The sequence below is a fragment of the Chiloscyllium plagiosum genome, unplaced genomic scaffold, assembly GCF_037043375.1.
Source record: "Chiloscyllium plagiosum isolate Xiang-an unplaced genomic scaffold, Cpla_swu_hap1 HiC_scaffold_4, whole genome shotgun sequence".
NCBI lineage: Eukaryota > Metazoa > Chordata > Chondrichthyes > Orectolobiformes > Hemiscylliidae > Chiloscyllium > Chiloscyllium plagiosum.
The window spans coordinates 85,146,701-85,169,040 of record NW_028270142.1 but is presented as its reverse complement, the minus strand read 5'-3'; the positions used below and the strand labels follow the sequence as shown (position 1 = coordinate 85,169,040).

Sequence of the window (22,340 nt, the reverse complement as noted above, 5' to 3'; positions counted from 1 at the left end):
TGAAAATCTACCAATATCAGAGCATACTCAGTGACTGAGCGTCCACAACCCTCTGGAGTACTGATTTCCAAAGATTCACTGAATGAAGAATTCCTTCCCATTTTATTTGTAAATGGCTTGGCCTTACCCTCAGATTGTGACTTTTCATTCTCGAACACTCCCTCCCAAAGCTTGTGGAATCAGCCTTCTTGCATCTACCCTTTCAAATTGAAAGAAATGTGTACATTCAAAAGAGATCACCTCCCATTCTACTGAACTCCAGAGAAGAGGTTCAGAGGTCCAGAGAAGACTTGATCTCGATTTCCTCAAATGCTATATGTTCTAATTTCGTTCGTTATCCTCTTAACTGGAACTTTATCAAAAACTTCCTGAAAATCTAAATATATCTAAAATAAAATATGCAATACAAACCCTTCTCCATTACATATTCTGCTAGGTACGTCATCGGGGATAAAAATGTTTGTTAAAATATTTCCTTTTCATAAATCCATGTTGACTCTGCCCAATTCTGCCATTATTTTCAATGCCCTGTTCTCACATCCCTTATTATAGATTCTCTGTTGTTACAGATCTGTAGTTCCCCATTTTCTCTCTCCCTCCTTTCTCAAACAGTGGTATTATATTTGCCACCTTCCAATCTTCAGAAATCATTCCAGAGTCTGAAGAATTTTGACAAGTGTCCACCAATGTGGATACTGTACCTACAGCCATTCCTTTGAACATTCTGCCATGTAGATTATCAAAACCAAGGATTTATCTACATATCTAACACTTGTAATACTATGGTTTACAGTAATATTCAGTTTGCAGTTTTAAATAGTCCATTTGTAATAAAAATTTGTTCTTGTTAAAGTCAATAAAACATTATTTTTTGTATCTCAGTTTTAACCACATTTTGTGCTGTCTGAAGTATAATGGCGTGAATCAATATAATGTGTATTTTCAAATACATTCTATCAATACAGTGACTGAAACTTGCAGGTTAACATGAGCAAGAGGACACAGTATGACTTTCACTTAAAAATAAAAAACTTGAGGCTTAAATTTGACTTAGAAGAAAACAACTTATGATCTGACTTGATAAAAAAAAACTAACTTGGTTACAACTCTGGCAATTCAAACCATTCAATTCTTACAATATATATAGTCGACGAGTCAAATAGGCTCCTTTTGTGTTCCACTGGCTCTACCTCTTCTTTCTGTTGATACTACATAAAAGTAATTTCACACCCACTGCTCTGGATCTCCCAAATACTTCATGTCAATGACAGTCATTCTTGCCCCATTCAAGTACTAACCAAAATATATCCACCTCGAGGAACTTCTTCAGTCTCAGTGTTTAATACATTAGATGATTGACAAAATATAGATGAAAAAATAAAAGTTAAGGTAATTATTGTGAGGAAGGAAGGAGTGCCATAAAATGCTAGCTCTCAGCTAGATAACCAAGAAAAACTGTCAAGTTAAAAATATCACACAACACCAGGTTATAGTCCAACAGGTGTTGGACCGGGTGTTGTGTGATTTTTAACTTTGTACACCCCAGTCCAACACGGCACCTCGAAATCAAGAAAAACTATACATCTCTGATCAAAAGATAAATTAAGGTACAGTCAACTCAGTGAGTAAATGCAGCTTGGAGGACATTCAAAGGTTTTGTAATTGCAAATGAGCTGCTAACATTGCTCTTCTTTTCCCCTTACTTATTATGGGAATCATAATCAATCTGTAATTGAGTTCAAGCTACAATTTGATGTATAATTGGAAATGACCAGAGTAAATTCTACACTGGACTCCAAAGTTTCAAGATGTCAAGAATATGAAAAATAACTTTTCCTAAAAACTACTTAAAATTAGACTCAATCATAACAACATAAGATTTAGAAGCAGGAGTAAACCAAAATTCTATGACTCTATAAATGACCCATCAAACCTGCTCTGCCATTCAATATCATTATGAGTGAATTTTGGTTTCAACTCCCTTGGTTCCCTGTCCATTCCAGCCTTAAATATATTCTATGATGGAATATCCATAACCATTTGGGTAGACAATCCCAAAGATTCACACCGTTTTGAAGAATTGTCTCATCTATCCATAGACCAGTGCCCCCAAATTCTGGATTCTGTGGACAGGGGAAATAATCTTTCCACTGATAAATACCAGAGGCATCTCTCCCACACCATGTACCAGCCCCGACTGGTTAGACAGTGTCCAGATATATACCTTCTAGAGTTTTATTCTAATTCACACATCGCAGAACTCTAACATTCTCTTTATACAATCCCAAACCAAGTCAGTCAAGTTCTCACCCAATTATCGCTAGATTAATTTTCAAACATCTCTCGCACACCATGTAATCCATACCAGCCCCTACTGGATGGTAACAGATTTCCCTTTCTTTAAAATAAAATTTCATATGCACACAACAATGATAATAAAAAGGAAGAAAAACAACATTGACATATCTTGCAGAATTTCAACATATTACGTTCCACTTTTTTGTGTGTACATTATGGTACCAAATGTCCTTTTCCAAGTATTCCTAATAGATTTTTTTGAACTTGTTTGTTTTTTTTCACAAAACAATCAGATCGCTGATTGCTGCTTTCCAGCCATTTCAATTTTGAGTGAGTGAGCAAAACAATTGACAGATGGAATTTAATGCAGGAAAGTGTGAGGTTTTACACTTTGGTAGGAAGAATTAAAAGGCAGAAGTTTATCTAAATGGAGAGAGGCAACCAAAAAAATTGCAATGCGGAGGGGTTTCAGTGTCAATGAATCACAAAGTTAGCATGCAGGTGCAGCAAGAAATTAAGGCAGCAAATTGAATTTTGGCCTTTATTGCTAGGGTTTCAAGATTAATAATAGGGAAGACTTGTTACAACTACATTGGGTGTTCCTGAGGCTGTACCTGGAGTATTATGTATAGCTTTGGTCCCTGTATTTAAAAAAAGATGTACTGGCATTGGAGGCAGTTCAGAAGAGATTCAGTAGGCTGAATCCTGGCATGAAATGGTTGATTATCTAGAATGGCTAAACTTTATTCATCAAAGTTCAGAAAAATTAAGGGTGATCTTACTGAAACATACAAAAATTTGAGGGGGTTTGATAGGCTAGATGTTGAGAAGATGTTTTCATTAGTGAAGAAATCTCAAACTAGAGGGCAGAGTCACAGAAGAACTTTAAAAACTGAATCATGAAGGAATTTCTTCTCTCTGAGCAGAGTGAATGTCTACAATTCTCTACCCCAAAAAAACTCTGGAGGCTAGATCGTTGAAAGCATTTAAAGGTAGACAGATTTTTGAAGTAGCCGGGAGTTCAGGGTTATGATGAGTTGACATGAAAGAGAAGTTGTGGCCTGGGGTACATCATCCATGATCTTGTTGATTGGAGAAGAAGCTCCTCACCATTTCCTTCCATTCTTTTTATGGGACTACTTGTCTCCTATTTTCCCCTCCATAAGTGAATTTTCCCAGGCAATTTGGGAACTTCCTCAGGTGAATGCATCTTATTTTAACGCTACCTGGACAAAATGACCTTTTGTCCTCCAACACATCCAATGCTGTATGTGTCATAGGTTTTATAAGAGCATAAGAAATAGGAGCAGGAATAGACCATTCAGCCTCTCACACCTGCCCCACTATAGTATTCAGCAACATCATTCACAAATGCAGTTTTGTACAAGCTCAGTACAGCCATCAACTTCCCAATTATTTCAATAATCTATCTATTGCCTTTATAAACATTTTCAGTGATCCAGCCTCAATAATTCTTTAGTATAAAAAATTCCAGACATTCACTATCCTTAATCTAGGGTTCTGGATAACTATTCCAGTGGTATTACTACCACACCACTACCTTAAATTACTTACCATAATTTAAATGCAATTAATAGATCTGAATTTCATATCCAGTCTCAGTAATGATGACCATCAAACTATCTTCAATTGTTGTAAAGTCCCACCTGTTTCATAATGTCCTTTAGGAAGGAAATTTGTTATTCTTACATGATCTAGCTGACAGATGACTCTGGAACCACAACAATCTGGCTGACTCTTAATTGCCCTAGTTGAAACTTTATTGCTGGAACAGCACAGCAGGTCAGGCAGCATCCAGGGAACAGGAGATTCGACGTTTCGGGCACAGGCCCTTCTTCAGGAATGAGCAGAGAGTGTTCAGCAGGAGAAGATAAAAGGTAGGGAGGAGGGACTTGGAGGAGGGGCGTTGGAAATGTGATAGGTGGAAAGAGGTCAAGGTGAGGGTGATAGGTCGGAGTAGGATGGAGGCGGAGAGGTCAAGAAGAAGACTGCAGGTCAGGAAGGCGGTGCCGGGCTGGAGGGATTCGGCTGAGACAAGGTGGGGGGAGGGGGGGATGAAGAAACTGGTGACTACTTATCCAATACCCAGTTTGGTGTGAACAGAAATTTCCTCCGAATATATAGTGGGCAGATAGAAGCCACTGTTATTGATCCTCGTCCCAAATCCTACTCCCTAGCTATTGATGCCATCACTGTGCCTGATAATAATCTAATAGTAAGCCAATCTGTTGCAATGTTGGTGTCACATTTGATCCCAAGATGGCCATCAAGCCTCATAATCATGCCATTATTAAGGTCACCTCTTTTCACCTCCCTCATATTGCCTGGTTTTGCCCCTGTCTCAGGCTATCTGCTGGTAAAATCCTCAGTTATGCTTTCATTGGCTCCAGATTCAATCATTCCAATGCAGTTTTGGCTGGGCTCCAACATTTTTTGTAGTATTTGTATTTTTTTTTCTTAATTATATTGAATATACTGCAATTGCCAATACTACTTTTCAATACTTTCTTAATCTACAGGGCAGCTGATCCACAACTTTCTGACAATCTAATCTACAAGAATTACTTATGAATGAATTCAAAATGACTTATCATTACAAATATTTTTCTAGTCTCCCCAGTAAAGCAATTTTAACAGTACCTCAAAACATCTAAATTTTGTTAGTTTTCAGACAAGACTTTGAAGGTAAAATTACTTGTAAGGCAGTTTAAAATTATGCCTACTGTAAAACTGCAGGAACGGTAATCTGTTTGACATTCTAACCACTATCATCAAACTGCTGCTGTTTCAATAGTTAGGACCTCACCTTATAAACACTTGCAGAAATTTATGGTAAAAAATTTGAACAAAAAATCTTACTGATTTAATGGCTTTAAAAATAAAACTTTTTACACCATTTCAATTTCAATTCATCCGTCAAATTCAATGCAGCTTTGTCATTCATACCAGAACCAACTGCTACATTTGTAAAAAAAACTAAACAAAAAAAAATAAGAACTCATCATTTTATATTATCAAATCTGTCATTTTCAGTACTGCAGCAGTAAAGACACCTGAAAACATATTGTTACACCTCATATGCTGCAGAGTAAATGTTTGAAAACTATTTCAGCAAAGTGAAGATACAATTAAGTGTTTGCTTATTACATTTATTCTTGAATGTCAAGCAAGTATAGATTATTATTGGATTACGAAGGCGTTTGGTATGCTTTCATTCATTGGTCAGAGTATTGACTATGGGAGTTGGGAGGTCATGTGGCGGCTGTACAGGACATTGGTCAGGCCACCTTTGAAATATTGTGTGCAATTCTGCTCTCCTTCCAATTGGAAGGATGTTGTGAAACTTGAAAGAGTTTAGAGAAAATTTACAAGGATGTTGTCAGGGTTGGAGGATTTGAGCTATAGGGAGAGATTCAATAGGCTGGGGCTGTTTTCCCTGGAGCATCAGAGGCTGAGGGGTGATCTTATAGATGTTTACAAAATCATAAGGGACATGGATAGGATAAATAGACAAGGGCTTTTCCCTGGGGTGGGGGAGTCCAGAACTAGAGAGCATAGGTTTAAGGTGAGAGGGGCAAGATATACAAAAGGCCTAAGGGGCAACTTTTCCACACAGGGTGGTACGTATATGGAATGAGCTGCCAGAGGAAGTGGTGGAGGTTAGTACAATTGCAACATTTAAAAGGCATTTGGATGGGTATATGAATAGGAAGGGTTTGGAGGGATATGGGCCGGGTGCTGTCAAGTGGGACTAGATTAGGTTGGGATATCTGGTCGGCATGGACAAGTTGGACCGAAGGGTCTGTATCCGTGCTGTACATCTCTATGACTCTACTCCAGAGTCCAGATATGTGTTTTTTTTTCCTGGCTTTCGCAAGTTTTGAGAAGATTTGTAGCTCAGGTTGAGGTTTTGGATGTGGGTTTGCTCACTGAACTGAAAAGGTTCATTTCCAGGCGTTTCGTTTCCTTACTAGGTAACATCTTTAGTGGACTTCATGCGAAGCAATGCTGAAAATTCCTGCTTTCTATTTATATGTTTGGGTTTCTTTGGGTTAGTGATGTCATTTCCTGTGGTGAAGTCACTTCCAGTTCCTTTTCTCAGGGGGTGGTAGATGGAGTCCAACTCGATATGTTTGTTGATAGAATTCCAGTTGGAATGCCATGCTTCTAGGAATTCTCGTGTGTCTCTTTGTTTGGCTTGTCCTCGGATGGATGTGTTGTCCCAGCCGAAGTGGTGTCCTTCCTCATCTGTATGGGAGGATACTAGTGAGAGAGGGTCATGTCATTTTGTGGCTAGTTGATGTTCATGTATCCTGGTGGCTAGTTTTCTGCCTGTTTGTCCAATGTAGTGTTTGTTACAGTCCTTGCACGGTATTTTGTAAATGACATCAGTTTTACTCATTGCCTGTATGGGGGCTTTCAAGTTCATTAGCTGCTATTTTAGTGTGTTGGTGGGTTTGTTACCATGATGCCAAGAGGTCTGAGTAGTCAGGCAGTCATTTCCGAGATGTCTTTGATGTAGGGGAGAGTGGCTAGGGTTTCTGGACGTGTTTTGTCTGCTTGTTTGGGTTTGTTGCTGAGAAATCAGCGGACTGTGTTCATTGGGTACCCATTCTTTTTGAATTCACGGTATAGGTGATTTTCCTCTGCTCTGCGTAGTTCCTCTCTGCTGCAGTGTGTGTTGGCTCATTGAAGTAATGTTCTGATGCAGCTTCATTTGTGGGTGTTGGGATGATTGCTTCTGTAGTTCAATATTTGGTCTGTATGTGTTGCTTTTCTGTAGACGCTGGTTTAAAGTTCCCCATTGGCTGTTCGCTCTACTTTGACATCTAGGAATGACAGCTTGTTGTTGTTTTCTCCTCTTTAGTGAATTTTATGCCAGCAAGGGTATTATTGATGGTCTTGAAGGTTTCCTCTAACTTGTTTCGTTTAGTGATGACAAAGGTGTCATCCACACAGCAGACCCAGAGTTTGGATTGGATGGTTGGCAGCGGTGTTTGCTCAAGTCTCTGCATTACTGCCTCTGCTAAGAACCCTGATATCGGAGATCCCATGGGTGTTCCATTGGTTTGTCTGTAGGTTTTGTTGTTGAAGGTGAAGTGGGTGGTAAGGCATAGGTCCACTAGCTTTATGATATTCTCCTTATTGATGAAGTTAGTGGTGTTTGATGTGTGTGTCTTTGAGTCTTCTAATAATGTAGTCAGTGTTTCCTTGGCCAGGTTAATGTTGATTGAAGTAAACAGGGCTGTCACATCAAAGGAGACCATTATTTCATCCTCTTCTATCTTAGTGTCTTTGATGGTCTTCAGGAATTCTTGGGTGGAGTGGATGGAGTGGCGTGAGCCTTCTACTAAGCGTTTTAGTCTTTCTTGTAGCTCCTTGGCCAATCTGTAAATTGGTGTTCCTGGTTTGTGTTTTAGCAGCAGCAGAACAAGGAGGAATGTTGTTTCAAGTAATCACCTCTATTGATATTTTTAAGACGAAGCATTTTCAAAATAATTAGCCAAGACATAAAGTACAATACTAGAATTAGATTTTTTTCTAAAGTTAAACATTAATGAAAACCCAGATTGACAAATAGGTTTTATTAATCATCAGGATTAAACTGCAACTCTGGAAAGTTAAATAAAATGACTGGAGCAAACAAATAAACTTACTCTGTTTAATCTCATAGCTATTATTGAAGTATGTACAGTTAGTATGTCCTTTTTCCCCTCAAAGCACTTAATGAATTAAGGAACTTAACAATACACTTTCTCATGTACAACAGCACTGACCATCCTGATGACTGTCAAGGTTCTGTGGGCTATGCATCCTCTCTTCCAGATTAGAGCTTTGGTCAGAGTTCATGCGTTCAACTGACATCCATGTGGAGTCACTGAGTTCAAACTCCTCGCTGCTCAGTGATTGTTCATCCTGTAAAGCAAAAGAAATCTCTTTACAGCAATGTCTAAATATATAAAAAGTCAATAGTTGTAATTTTAAAAGAATGTATAAATTATCTTTAAGGATTACAAAAAGTTCTAAATTCAGTGTTTTCTTTCTTCACCTTTAATCTTTCTTTCAATTACTCAGAATATTTGGTTTTACGTCAAAGTGAGAAACTGGGCAATCAATCAATACCTCTCCATCTCATCAATAATTCATTTCCAATCAAAGCATTGGCAAAGGGGTTGTTTAGGAGCCCTATTAACCTTTAATAAAATATTCCATCAGATACTGAAGATCCTAGCTCTGAAATCACTTTGCTGCTGCACCAGGAATTAATCATCATTTGTGCTGGAGGATCATAACATACAACAAAAAAAAACCCATTAGTTAACATTTCTTTACTTGCACTGGTCAGAGATTCTATTCTGATAATATTGGGCATAAAGGGAAAATTACTGTTGAATGTATTCAGGACCCACACGGATTTGGAATTGTGAGCTTATTAAATAAAAAGCATTCCCTGTACATCACAGTGACCATTCAGGTCAGGATATCACACAAGAGTTTGCTAAAGCCATGTGAGAGGAGATGGAATAATAACAGTGAAACCTCCACCATCCTAAGATCTGACACACATGAAAGGAAGAGGTTTAATGGTCTCAAAAGAGCATGACATTAAGTGAATTCCCAACTGATGTCTTGGATCACTGGCCCATCAAGAGACAACAGATGTAGGGCTCACCAGAAGATGCAAAGTGGAATGAACTTACACAATAGTATCATTCATCAGAGAAGCAGCACACAGAAGGCATCTAGCTCATATTCTCAAAGCAATGTGTAAATTAATAGTTGCACTAATGTAAGGGTCAGTTGCTCTTGCAGTATGTTCAGAACTACAGAGTCTCATTGGACCAAAAGATTTGTTGTGGTGAGAAATTCCATAATGTGTAATAAAATATTTGAAGTTAGAGAATAATTACTGCAATGGCAAGCAAAAATACTGAAACAGTAGGCAATATTTTATTCATTATTTTGAGTTCTGAAATTCCTTGAAACCAATACTGACAAGTCCTTTGACTGTCAGTCATCTCAATGTTCTTACCATTGACCTGTACATCCACAAGAATTTCTATATTTCAAGCTTTATTAGACAACAAATTACCAGTGTGCATGATTTACGTTCAGGAACATACAGGAGCAGACCTCCCACCTTCACCCTAGTTTGAAAGGCAGCAAAAATATAATTAGATTAGATTACTTACAGTGTGGAAACAGGCCCTTCGGCCCAACAAGTCCACACCAACCTGCCGAAGCGCAACCCACCCAGACCCATTCCCCTACAATTAACTCCTTCACCTAACACTACGGGCAATTTAGCACGGCCAATTCACCTAACCTGCACATTTTTGGACTGTAGGAGGAAACCGGAGCACCCGGAGGAAACCCACATAGACACGGAGAGAATGTGCAAACTCCACACAGTCAGTCACCTGAGACCTGATTTAGAGATGCCAGAGTTGGACTGGGCTATCAACCACCTGACAAACGAGCAGCATTCCAAAAGCTAGTGCTTCCAAATAAACCTGTTTGAATATAACCTGATGTTGTATGATTTTTAATTCTGAGACTGACATAGATTTCTGAATTATGACTATTTCCTGTTGCATTCCTTGGCTGCTAGATATCATGATCTGTGGTTCATCTTATCGCTCACAAACCATCTAGTTACTTCACATAATTGAAAATATCAAGGGAGCATAATTTCTTAAGATAAATGCGTTAAAGCAACTTGTAGCAAATGAGAAACTGGCACATAGGTTCTGAGTCTATGGTCAACCATGAACTATTTGCCTAGCAAAACAAAATTTCAATTCAAAATGTTAGGGGAGTTATAGTAGGAATGTGCAACACTGCAAGAGTGCCAGTTAGCTCACATTGCAGTTTGGAGAATACTACTGCTTTGTTCTGCCAAAATGAATGATTTCCCTTGCTCCCCTAAGAAAGGTGTGAATGTTTTGATGATTATAAACACTGACAAAACCCAGAGTAACATTATGCAGGTTGCCTCCAGATATTAGAAATGCATCAATACCATAGAAATTGTTTGCAATTCTAACTTTCATTGCTGTGTCAGAACTGTTCAGAAAGCTGATGTTGGCAGCACAAGAAAACACATTCTTCTACTGTTGTTTTTAGTCGCAAAGATTCTTTTTAGATAGAGCTTCTCACCAAGGACATGTACGGTTTGCAATTTTTGGGGTGTTGGATTCTGTAAAGCTCACCTTCCATTAAAACAATGTATAAGGGAATGACCAAACGAATTCCATATCAGACAGAACTGTTCACATTGGTGAAGTGGATACCTCTCCCAGCACAGAGAAAGTGTGGACTGCAGATGCTGGAGTATCAGAGTCAAAAAGTGTGGCACTGGAAAAGCACAGCAAGTCAGGCAGCATCTGAGAAGCAGGAGAATCGACATTTTGGGCATAAGCCCTTCATTAGGAATGTGGGGGTAAAAATGGTTGAGAGATAAATAGGAGGGTGAGGGTGGCTAGGAAGGCGATAGATGCATGTTGGGGACCATCCAACCACACAGCATCAATGTCGACTTCACCAATTTCCTTATCTCCCCTCCCCCCACCTCATCCCAGATCCAACCCTCCAATTTGGCACCGCCCTCTTGAACTATGCTACGAATCCATCTTCCTTCCCACCTATCTGCTCCACCCTCCTCTCCAAACTATCACTAACAGCCCCCCTCCCCTCCCACATTCCTGATGAAGGGCTTATGCGCAAAACGTCAACTCTTCTGCTCCTCAGATGCTGCTTGACCTGCTATGCTTTTTCGGTGCCACTCTTCTTGACTCGACCTCACCTAGCTGGCACACAAGTCTCGCTGCTGTCTGGAACAGGGTCAGTTTTCTTCAGGTGTATAGCAAAACCATTACTTCAAAAGCTCAATGACAAGTCCTGCAATTGCTTTCTAAAATTACACCAAGCTCCAGAGGAAAGAGTATCCACCTATTTTTCTTTTAGGTTGGCAGCAGATATGCCTCTATCATCTCATTATGAGTTACAATTGAGGAAACTGTACTGGGCCTTGGTGAGACTGCACCTTAAGTACTGTGTGCAGTTTTGGTGTCTTCTTCTGAGGAAGAATGTTCTGGCAAGACAAGGAAATACATGGTGAATTGCAGGACCCTGGAAAGCACCAAGGATCAGAGGTACTTTTGTATAATGTACACCAGTCTGTATGTATCAGGATAGGTGGATAAAATGGTTAAGGAAGGATACTTGCCGTTATTAGCAGAGATGTAGAGTTTAGAGGAGGGAGGTTATGTTGGAACTGTATAAAATGTTGGTTAGGCCACAACTAGAATATTGCATGTAGTTTTGGAATAAGAGTCATATGATAGTTCTGCAGAGGATAATTCCAAGGTGTTGCCTGGACTGTAAAGTTTCAGCTATGAACAGGTATTGTACATTCTGCATTACTTTTCTTAAATCAGATGACATTGAGAGGGGACATGATCAAGATGTACAAAATTATGAAGGATATAGGTAGGGTGGATAGAAAGGAACTTTTCCCTTGATAGAGGGATCAATGACCAGGGGACAGAGATCTGAAGGGGCAGAGGTTTTGAGGAGATGTGAGAAAAAATGTTTTTTTTTACTCAAGACGGTAGAGGGAATCTGGAACTCACTATTGTAACAGTGGCAGAGGCAGAAACCCTCATAACATTTAAGAAGTATTTAAATGTGCACTTGCAATGACAAAGCATACAAGACAATGAGCCAAGTGCTGGAAAATGGGATGAGAATAGCTAGGTAGTCGTCTTTGCGGACGTGATGAGCTGAAGGCCTTTTTCCTGTACTGTAGATCTCTATCCTCATCTACATATCAACATCTCCGTCAGTACACACCTTTTTCTTTACTCAAAATACAAATTTTAACAATATTAAGATTCATACTTAGCAGTATTTCACCTTTTATGAAATTTAGATATCAATAAACTGATTTGGCACATATAAAAAGGATATTTATATTATTAGGTAATCAGGCACTATTTGAGTAGAATGCCACAACAGGCTTGAAGACCCAAATGGCCAAACAAAACCTCTTCCTACCCCTTACATAACTTCCTTCTTCTCAATCTAAAATATGTAAATAACTGTGTTCAGGTCAAGTGCAGACTCCTCTTGAAATTGTACTGTCACTAGTTTATATAATGGAGAATCACAATAATGAACCAAAAGGAAGCAGCAGGATCACAAATGTTTGTCTTTCCAAAATTAATCATGAACTTATTTTTGCCAAATTTTATAATCAAGCTGCCATTTAGAAAAGGGTGGTATAATGTAATTTGAATATTGTTTCATGATTGGTTCAGTTCTACTTTGAAACTATAACACATAGTTACATTTTGTAGCATTATGCACTTAATGTGTTTACTGGTGACTTTAATGGAAGCATGCAACTTACTGCATACACATGCCATTGTTTTTCATGGCTAACACACAACAATAATGTTGGAGGACTGCAGTGAGTGCTACAATCTCATTGCATCCAATATTGTGTCGCTGTTAGGAGCTTGCAAAGGAAGCATGAAAAGTTGTCTTAAAATCAAATATTAGCTCAGATTTTGCGTTAAAGGTGATATAAGCACGTTCACTTCAGTTTTGCACAGTCTATACAATTTAAAATGTTAACTTGTTCTTGCTCCTCTCAACAATTTCTAAAATGATGCACAGTCACCAGCTTTGAGAGAGCTTTGATGGTGAGGCTATACATACCCATCATTAATACATACATATTACTATAAATCCGACAACAACTTACAATTATGGACACGTACACTTAAATGCAGAAGTTCTCAAAACTGCCCTGCTCTTTCATAGGTTGCACCATAATAGAACATAAGTATCAGCCTTAATACTGAAACATGTGCACTGGCACTGAATTGGGATACATACCCATTAGTCACATATTGAACATCCTATAAAAATTTAGGGTTGGGACATTCAAGGGCAAGTGAATTTTTAATGATATGTTCATTACTATCTGAAAATTTCTTCAGCCCTTGAAATTTAATTTTGTAAGTGTGAAGTTTCATTCCTTGTAATGTTGGTTATATTGTATACTTTTCTAAGAAACTAAAATAAATATTAACTTTTTCTGGTTGTCTCTTTTGTTATGCTGCCTCTTAATCCCATTTATCTTCTCAAGGTTTATTTTCCTTTCTGTACATAATTGAAAGCTAGTTTATCCAGTTTATTTTACATTTCCTGGTTTAGACTTTGCAACTGAGACATTATCTGTTTAGCAGCACTAGTTCACCTTCCCAGGCCTCTCCAAGTAAGCTTTGTACATTGCATGCACCCAAATATATTGAACTGGCACGATGCCAACATGATGGAACATAAGTAGATAATGTTGCATAATGATTTTAAATTTGAACACCAGAGCACGAACAACATTTCTCTTGTTCGTTTATGATATGAGAAGCATTAAGCAGTAAGGTAGGTCGAGTAACTGTTCTATTTAAAGGGGTGGGCTCCCTGTTTGCAGGTATGTAAAAATTTGGAACTTTTTTTGTTGTAAAGTACCTGAAAGTAATATGGAGTGTTTTTGGAGATGTTTTGGTCCATTTACCAGAAAGTATTGTCACAGTCACATGAGAATAGCCTGTCCACACAAATAGCAGTTGCACTGATTTTCCTATCGGCAGGACCTGAAGTACATAAGACCTCCACTTTGATGCATGTCAACTGGGGCCAGTCACACAATGGTCAGCCAATTAGCAACTTGGCACTGGGAGCTCAGCTTTGGGGATGGGCAAATGGTTGACAATCCTGCTATTACCTTCTGAGGTCAGAGATCCCAGCATAATATTTAAAAGGCATCCAAAAAAGCAAAGACTCCTTGCAATCCAGCAGCATCGGCATTACTGGGTCAGTGGACATCTTAAAAGGTCAACCACTCCTACAAACTGTTGAATGAGCTCCGCCCAACCTCAGAAATCTGCAACCGCAGCTAAAATAATCTGCTCTTTGTGAACATGGAACTCCTACTCACATCTTTACAGTAATGTTTTGCTGCAGCTTATTCTCCAGGCTGTCTAGAAATAGTAAGAGTTCCTGTTGCCCAACAATGGCAAAAGAGGATCCTTCTTCCTGCCCTATGCAGTCTACACAGATACTACTGCAGAGTTGAGCAGCTGTACAATTCACAAGCAAACTAGGTTCAATGCTGCAAAAGATCAACAAATTCCTGTACTCTGCAAATTTAAGTGGCACAGTGACGTCACTGCAAAGTTGCTTTCACAATCACATTAATTAAATATACCAGCCAGGGTTTGGGATCTAGGCTTTAGCACAGTTGGAAAATATCAATTTAATGTTAAGAAGCCAGTTCATACTGAAATTTGCACCAGTTTGTGTGTGTGCGTGTATGCTAAGGATATTACATTAGCTGTAAAGGCCTACATGCTCCAAAACATTTTTGCTATCCATGGAAATGATAAAACATTATGGTCACGGAGGGAATACACAGGAAATATTGATAGCAGCATCATTCCTTCACCAATGACTGAGGCCTGTTTATCAAGGGATGTAAGTTCAAGGACTTCTCCAGAAACTTAAGCACAAATTCCTATACAATGCAGGGCCAATGGAGGGCAACATTGTTGGTGTTGCTGGTCTGATGCAACTCATTCTCCCCCTTGATGAATTTAGAAGGACCCATGCCACTGTTACAAGTGAAAGTGAACCCAAGTATTAAATTAATACTTAAACATGTTATGAATTGTAGATGACTAAACTGTTACACATAAAAACACATGGAACATTTTTAGTATACTTATAAATCTGCATTTAAGGTGCTTATATAAAAGTGTTCTGGGATATTTGCACGTATTTGACTACAAATAAGTTAGTATCCCACCCTACATCTATTCCATAGTTTCATTAGGCATGTAAGAAGTTAAGGAACAGGGAAATTAAATAGGAACTCAATTCAGCAGAATGAAAGAGGATAAAAATATTCCACAAGTTTTGAATCATATCAAGGCTGGTGCATATTGAGTTTCATATAAAATTATAAAAAGACAGTATAAAATTTGATGTGTGTGTGATACCATTAATATTGAAAAATGGAGATATGTCCTTAAAGCCTCGGAAAGGTTGTTTAGGAGATCTAGGTTTGAATCAAGGGCTCAACTGCACTCAGGGCTCTGAAGTACATTTCTCCTGACACACTCGGCTATTGAAGATGGATGGAAGTAAGTTTATGCCCCTGTTTGTTAGTCTACATATGTGTAAATAAAATAGAAATATCCAGTTTATGATTCATGTATTTTAGTACAAACATAATTTTAGGAGTTAAACTTTAACAGTAGGAAATGGGATAAAGGCAAATGAAGCACATGGAAGTCTATTACACTTAAAAAGAGTAGGATCATATTTCTGTGAGAGTCAGAAAAGAAGGTTCCAAGACAGAAAGTGGGCTTTCTGGAAGAGATTTCTTACACAAAGCCTAGAGTAGAGTATTTTGTTGTTCTGTCTTATCAAACTTGCCTCATTAACATAACTACCCCACCTCGTGACATTACCACATGCCATTCACAGAACAACTTGCCACTCAGCAAGTATCCTGGAATTCACTGGCATCCCTTCCACCTAATCAAAAAATTATATTAATTGTAGTTCAGTGTAAATGACGTTATCTGAGAGATGACTAGGCATAATAATGTTCTTTGATTTCAATTTACCAGTTTGTTTCTGGGTAATAGTTAGTTGTATTTTGGGCATGGAAGAGTGAGAAAATAGGTCAATGCCCTACTGTTAGCAAACTCCAAGCAATTCTGATTCAGGGGAAATCTAAGGCAATACTGGCTCATTTTGTGGAAAAAGCTCTGGGGAAAAAGCCCGAGAAGCCAGTGATAGTTCAAAGCAGCTGAGCAAGAGTGGGTCTCAGAGAACATCTGCAGTAGCTCGATAAGGTTAGTGGTTTGATAAAAGCTGAAATTGTATCAGTAATTTGACTGGTTAATTTTCTTATTAAGTACGTGGGAGCTTGAACATCATCCCATTAACTGGTTTCTAACCAAACGCAAGACAAATTTGGTAGTCTCACCAAGGATCATAACAATATCAAAAGCTAATGCTCAAATTTGAACAAAGATTGCTAAATAGATCAGGTATGGCCCAAAGAAGAACTGATTAATTATTTTAAAAGGACACCTTAAAACAGAGTAGAAAATTGACTATTTTTGAACAGCTGTGTGGGTTATTTTATTTAGACTGTCAGCAATTATTTTTGAAAGTTGTGATGAAATTTTACACCATCACCAAAAAGTGAGCAGAGTTTTCAGAATTTAATTGACCTGAAGTCTCCTCACTGAAATAGAAACTCTAAATAAACAGATATTTTTCAGCTTTGTATTTCTAAAATAGAAATGAGGCAGGGAAAAGCTTCAACCAACCATTGCATAATTCTATTAACACGGAGTTAAAACGGAGGTCAAGGTATGCACAGTATTGAGTACCATCTTCATTTGTTTCACCATGTGCAGAAGATAAAATTTGGTAACGATGCAGAGGTGAGAAGATACCTTGCCACACTACATAATCAAGGACCAAGTTTGAACTCATTTGGTTTTGAGAGTTATGTCTAGGCATTCCATGAATCTATGGACGATGTTGGTGGTGAGGGGAGAATATTAAGGCTGGAATTAAAACTGTTGCCTGTACTTGAATAAGCAATCAATATACTTACTATAATATTTAGATTGGTAGGTCTTTAGTCTATGCCAACAAGAAATCATAGGCTGCACACAAGTCAATCCTTTAAAATGAGGTGACACATCAAAGGCTAATACATATCTCAGTTTAACTGATTGCCACCTACCTTCTTTGCCCCTGACTCCCCAAGAACTCCCCATCAATAATTGCCTGCAAATGCCATGGTCCCATTCTTTGAAGAATTTAGTACACCAGTTATGATGCTGGCCCAACTTTATCAATCAATTAATGAGCTGAAAATGTGTTGCTGGAAAAGTGCAGCAGGTCAGGCAGCGTCCAAGGAACAGGAGAATCGACATTTCGGGCATAAGCCCTTCTTCAGGAATGAATTAATCAATTAATGAGTTTATTTGACACAGCTCAACTCTTCCAAGAACATTTTAAAAGGTATCAAGACAATCTGAACTATTCATTCATCTTCGTTTGAGATTTACGCATTACAAATATTTTTCCTCCTTGCTTTTTAAATCTGACTTCACCTGTGAACTTGTTTCAGTTACTACACAAGGTTGACATAACAGCAGAACCACACAAAAGAAGCAGAGTGCCACATTGTGATGACAGCATTGACTTTCTCCTAAAGGCAATGTGAAAAAAATCAGAGACATGCTGTTTTGTGCCTGAGGTACAGCACTTAAATAACAAACCAGTCATTTCAAGGTCATTTAGGGTAGGGCAACAAATGCTGGCCTTCCTAGTCAGACCCACATCCCATGAAAGAATGCAGAAAGAACGCCGCATTACCAAATCAAAAACTTCATCAAGTTAATTAAGCATGGTTTGCTCTGAACAAATCGACACTGGCTTCCCTATTTAACCACCTAAGTGACTATGGATTTTGTACTGAATAATAATCATCACTAAAAGCTTTCAACTATCAAGGTTAAACTGACTGGTATGAGATTATCTTTACACCTCTTTTTGAACAACAGTTTAAGATTTACAATCCTTCAGACTGCTGGCATCATTCCACAGTCTGAGGAAGATTGGAAAATTATAGCTTGTGCCTTCACAATTTACCATTTCATGTTCTTCAGGATTCTTGGATTCATCTCTCCTATTCCTGGTGCCTATCAACATTAAGTAAAGACAGACTATCTAATTCTTCCTCCTTATCAATTTTAAGCCCATCACATTGATGAATTATTTTCTATTTTATATGAGCTGGGCAACATCTTCTTCCTTGGTAAAGACAGATGCAAATTATTCATTTAGTACCCCAGACACGTCCTTGCCTCCGTATACAAATTCTTTTAATTCCTAATTACCCCAGTCCTCCATTTACTACTATTATACTACTTATATGCCTATAGAAAACTTTTGAATTTGTTCTTATGTTAGCTGTAATTTCTGCTCACACTCACATTCCATTTCTCAATACTAATTCAGCAGTACGTGGTATGTGGGCTTAGGTGCACTGGGATATTCTTGCATTTTAGTAGCACTGAAGGTGGTCCTGACCTTTGGCAGAACTGTGGTGGAAGTTCTATAGCATGGAATTATTGTTGTGAGGTTGCTAAAATTATTATCATGCTTAACTCAGGCATCAGTACAAAGGTGAAATTTGAAGTTTTAGAAAATTGTAATATTAATTAGGAAGAGTCAGCACAGACTTCCAAAGGGGAAATCATCTTTAAGCAATTTGCTGGAGTTTTTGAAGAGGTAATAGAAAGGGCAACATTGTTGATGGATTTTCAGAAGGCATTTGATACATGAGACTTGACAAAAATTATAGGTCATGGTACAAAAGCGTCAGTAACAATGAGGATGTAAAATTGGCTGAGTGATAGGAAGCAGAGAGTAATGGTCAATGGATATTTTTCAGACTGGAGGAAGTCGTAGTAGAATTTCCAAGGGTTGTTATTGGGATCCTTGCTTTTCCTGATATATATAAAGAATATGGATCTTGGTGAGCAGGGAACAATTTCAATCTTTGCAGATGACACTAAACTTGGAAGAATTGTAAACTGCAAGGAAAATAGTAAGGATTTCCAAAAGGACATTAACTTTTTGGTGGAATGGGCAGGTGACAAACGAAGTTCAATGCAGAGAATGAGAAGTATAGATAGAGTTGTCTTTTCCCTAAGATGGGAAATTTCAAGACAAGGGGCCACATTTTTAAGGAGAGAGATGCAAAAAAACGCATGAGGCAAATGTTTTACACAGTGGGTGGTTCACATGTGCAATGAACTCCCTCAGGAAGTGGTGGATGCCAGTACAATATCAATGTTAAAAGACATTTGGATGGATACATGAAAACAAAAGGTTTGGAGGGATATGGGCCAGGAGCAGGCAGGTGAGACTGGTTTAGTTTGGGATTATGTTTGGCATGGAGCAAAGTGTCTGTTTCTGTGCTGTATGACTCTATGGCTGCACTTTGGTCAGGAGAACAATGAAAGACAATATGAAATAGAAGGTACAATTCTAAACGGGGTGAAGGATCACATGGACCTGGATATAAATGCTCATAGCTCAGTGCAGGTAGCAGGACAAGTGGTCAGAGTAGTTAATAACACATACAATGTTCTTGGCTTTATTATTATAAACATAGAATACAACAGCAAGGAGGTGACGCTGAACTTGTATAAGGCACTTGTTAGACCTCAGTCGGAGTACTGAGTACAGTTGTGGGCACCACACTATAGGAAAGATAAGTGCATAAGTGATTTACAAGAATGATTCCTGGAATGACAATCAGTTATGAAGACAGATTGAAAAAAGTTAGAACTGCTCTCCCTGGAGAGAAGAAAGGTTCAGAGAATTTTGAAATCATGACTGGACTGGACAGAGAGAAGCTGCTGCCACTTGCAAGATAAAAAGGAATGAGAGGGTTTGGATTTAAAGTGATGCACAATTGAAGCAAACTTTTTCACGCATCAAGTAGTTAGGATTTGGAATGCACTTGCTAGGAATGTGGTGAAGGCAGGTTAAACGGAGGAATTCAAAAGGTCATCTGATGATTATTTGGATATAAATAATTGCAGGGATGTGTGGAAAGAGATTTGCACTCAGTAACAAAACTGGTTCAGACACTGATGGGCCAAATGGTCGTCTTCTGTGCTCTAACAATTCTGTGATTCATTTATTCATTCTTGACATCTTGGCATCTCTGGCAAGGTCAACATTTATTTATGTGTCTATTTCCCTTTGAGAATCTTATAATACGCCATTTGTTAGTAGTTAGCATAGGGAAAGTTTTATATTAATGTATAAAATATGGATCTAGTTTATATCTTTCTAAAATATAACAACAACATTAAAATTGCTTTGTTTTTATGATTTATTCTTTCTAAACGTATCACTCTTTCTATCTATTTCACATGGGTACCATTAATTTGAATATTTGTATTATGAAATATCCACAAAACAATTTCAACAAGAAAACAGCAAATAAATGCACATTTCCTTTCAAAATTATTTTTTAAAGAAAGGAATTTAAGTTAGACAAGAAAATCTAGATCTTAACTTTGCACAATCATGTAAAATAACAGCATCTCGACAGCACTCCATTTTAAATCTCTACACCGACCCTCCAAAGATCATCCCACCCAGAGCTCACCCCCGCCCCACCTTATCTCTGTAACCTTGCATTTCCCACTGCTAATCCACCTAGCCTGCACATTCCTGGACACTGCGGACAATTTAGCATGGCTAATCCACCTCACCTGCACACCTTTGGACTGTGGGAGGAAACTGGAGAACCCAAAGGCAAACCACACAGACACATGGAGAACATACAAACTCACACAGACAATTATCTGATGCTGGAATCGAACCCAGGTTCCTGGTGCTATGAGGCAGCAGTGCTAACCACTGAACCGCCATGCCATCCCAGTTGGAAGGGATTGCATTGTCATGAAACTACACAGCAGCAGATGGAAAGTGCAGAAACTGCTCGAATTTCAACTTCCATTTTCCATTAAAATGTAAGTAAATTAATTACATACAGTGCCCGGGTTGCGAACGGGCTCCTTTCTGGAGTCCATTTGTCTGAAAGCCAGAACACAATGTAGAACATTGTAATGCAGCCATTCATAAATACAGGAAATGTTCGTAAGCAGGGTTTTTAAATTACACCCCTGTATGGGATCACACTTCTAAGTATGAGCATTCTTAAGTCAGACATTGATAAATCAGGGACCCCTGTATTGTGATTGGGTTTCTCAGTACAAGTGTGAGCATAACCAATTTATGCCAGCATTTCTGAGAGCAAGAGTTGACAATCTATAGAAGGAGAAGGCTGGACCAGCACACCTACAGTTGTTTTTGTGGAGCTAAGTACAGTTAATATTTGGATGAACCCAAGTGTTTAAGTTGAAAAGAGTACACTAATCTAGCGACATCACCACAATATCAACAATTCAAATATTTTGAATAGTAAAAATACGAGTTGTATGATGCAGCTTGTGAATTTGAATTTATTTTAAGAAATCTCAGAAAAACGAAAGGTTAAAAAAGTAAAAAGAAACCAGGCACCTATGCACAATCTGTTATCATTCCTATGCCAATGTTCAAATTTACCAATCCATTGCATTTCACTGGACTATCGTAACCCAAGAGCATGTCTAAAGATTGCACACTTTAGAAAAAAATGTGAAGGCATTAAAAAGGTTACAGAAAAGACTCAGAGTGGTTGTTGGGATGAGGACTTGCAGTTATGTAAAAAGATTCAAGAAACTGAGGCTATTATCAATGGAGAGGGATGAGAGGATTTAATAGAGATGGATAAAGTCATGATGAATCTAGACAGAGAAGCAAAGAAGAAACTATTCCTATTGGCCAAAGCCCTAAGAACCAGAGGACACCAACTTAACTTGATTGGTGTCACTGACAAGAGGGAGAAAGGGTTGGAATGATTTTTATGGTCCTCCTCATAACAGTGATGGTTTTTAAGTTTGCTTTTCTCATTTTCTTTTCCTTCTAAGTATAGACAATGGCATATCCCCCCCAGAACGGGTCAGTGAAGTTCAATGTTTTAAAATGCATAGCAAATTCTTCAGGGTTAAAACAGTAGGGTTTGTTATTGCATTTAAAGGCATGGGAGAATGATTTGCAACTTGGAAAATAAGAAAAAGGAGAGAAGTTACAAATTAAAAATGACTTGAAATAAAAGTTATCAGATTTTTTTCATGAAACTTATATAGTCCAATCAGTTAATGTCGAGCTGAGTTTCTTTTAGTTAGCTGTGCATATTAGTCATTTTCATTGAAGCTTAGACACAATCAAATTGTTGGTGAAGGTATATTGTTATGATCTAGGAATTGGTTCACTTTATACATAAGACATAG

The 22,340-nt window shown here is 38.2% G+C and overlaps 1 protein-coding gene across 3 annotated transcripts in view; it reads right to left on the bottom strand.

The window, feature by feature from the left end:
• LOC122549071 (nucleolar protein 4-like) overlaps positions 1–22,340 on the bottom strand; it is a 349,310-nt gene that overhangs the window by 217,690 nt on the left and 109,280 nt on the right. For all 3 annotated transcript variants that reach the window (XM_043688281.2, XM_043688280.2, XM_043688282.2), the window contains exon 5: positions 8,097–8,235. In XM_043688281.2, coding sequence (XP_043544216.1) covers positions 8,097–8,235 — 139 coding nt within the window. The remainder of the gene's footprint in view (positions 1–8,096; positions 8,236–22,340) is intronic.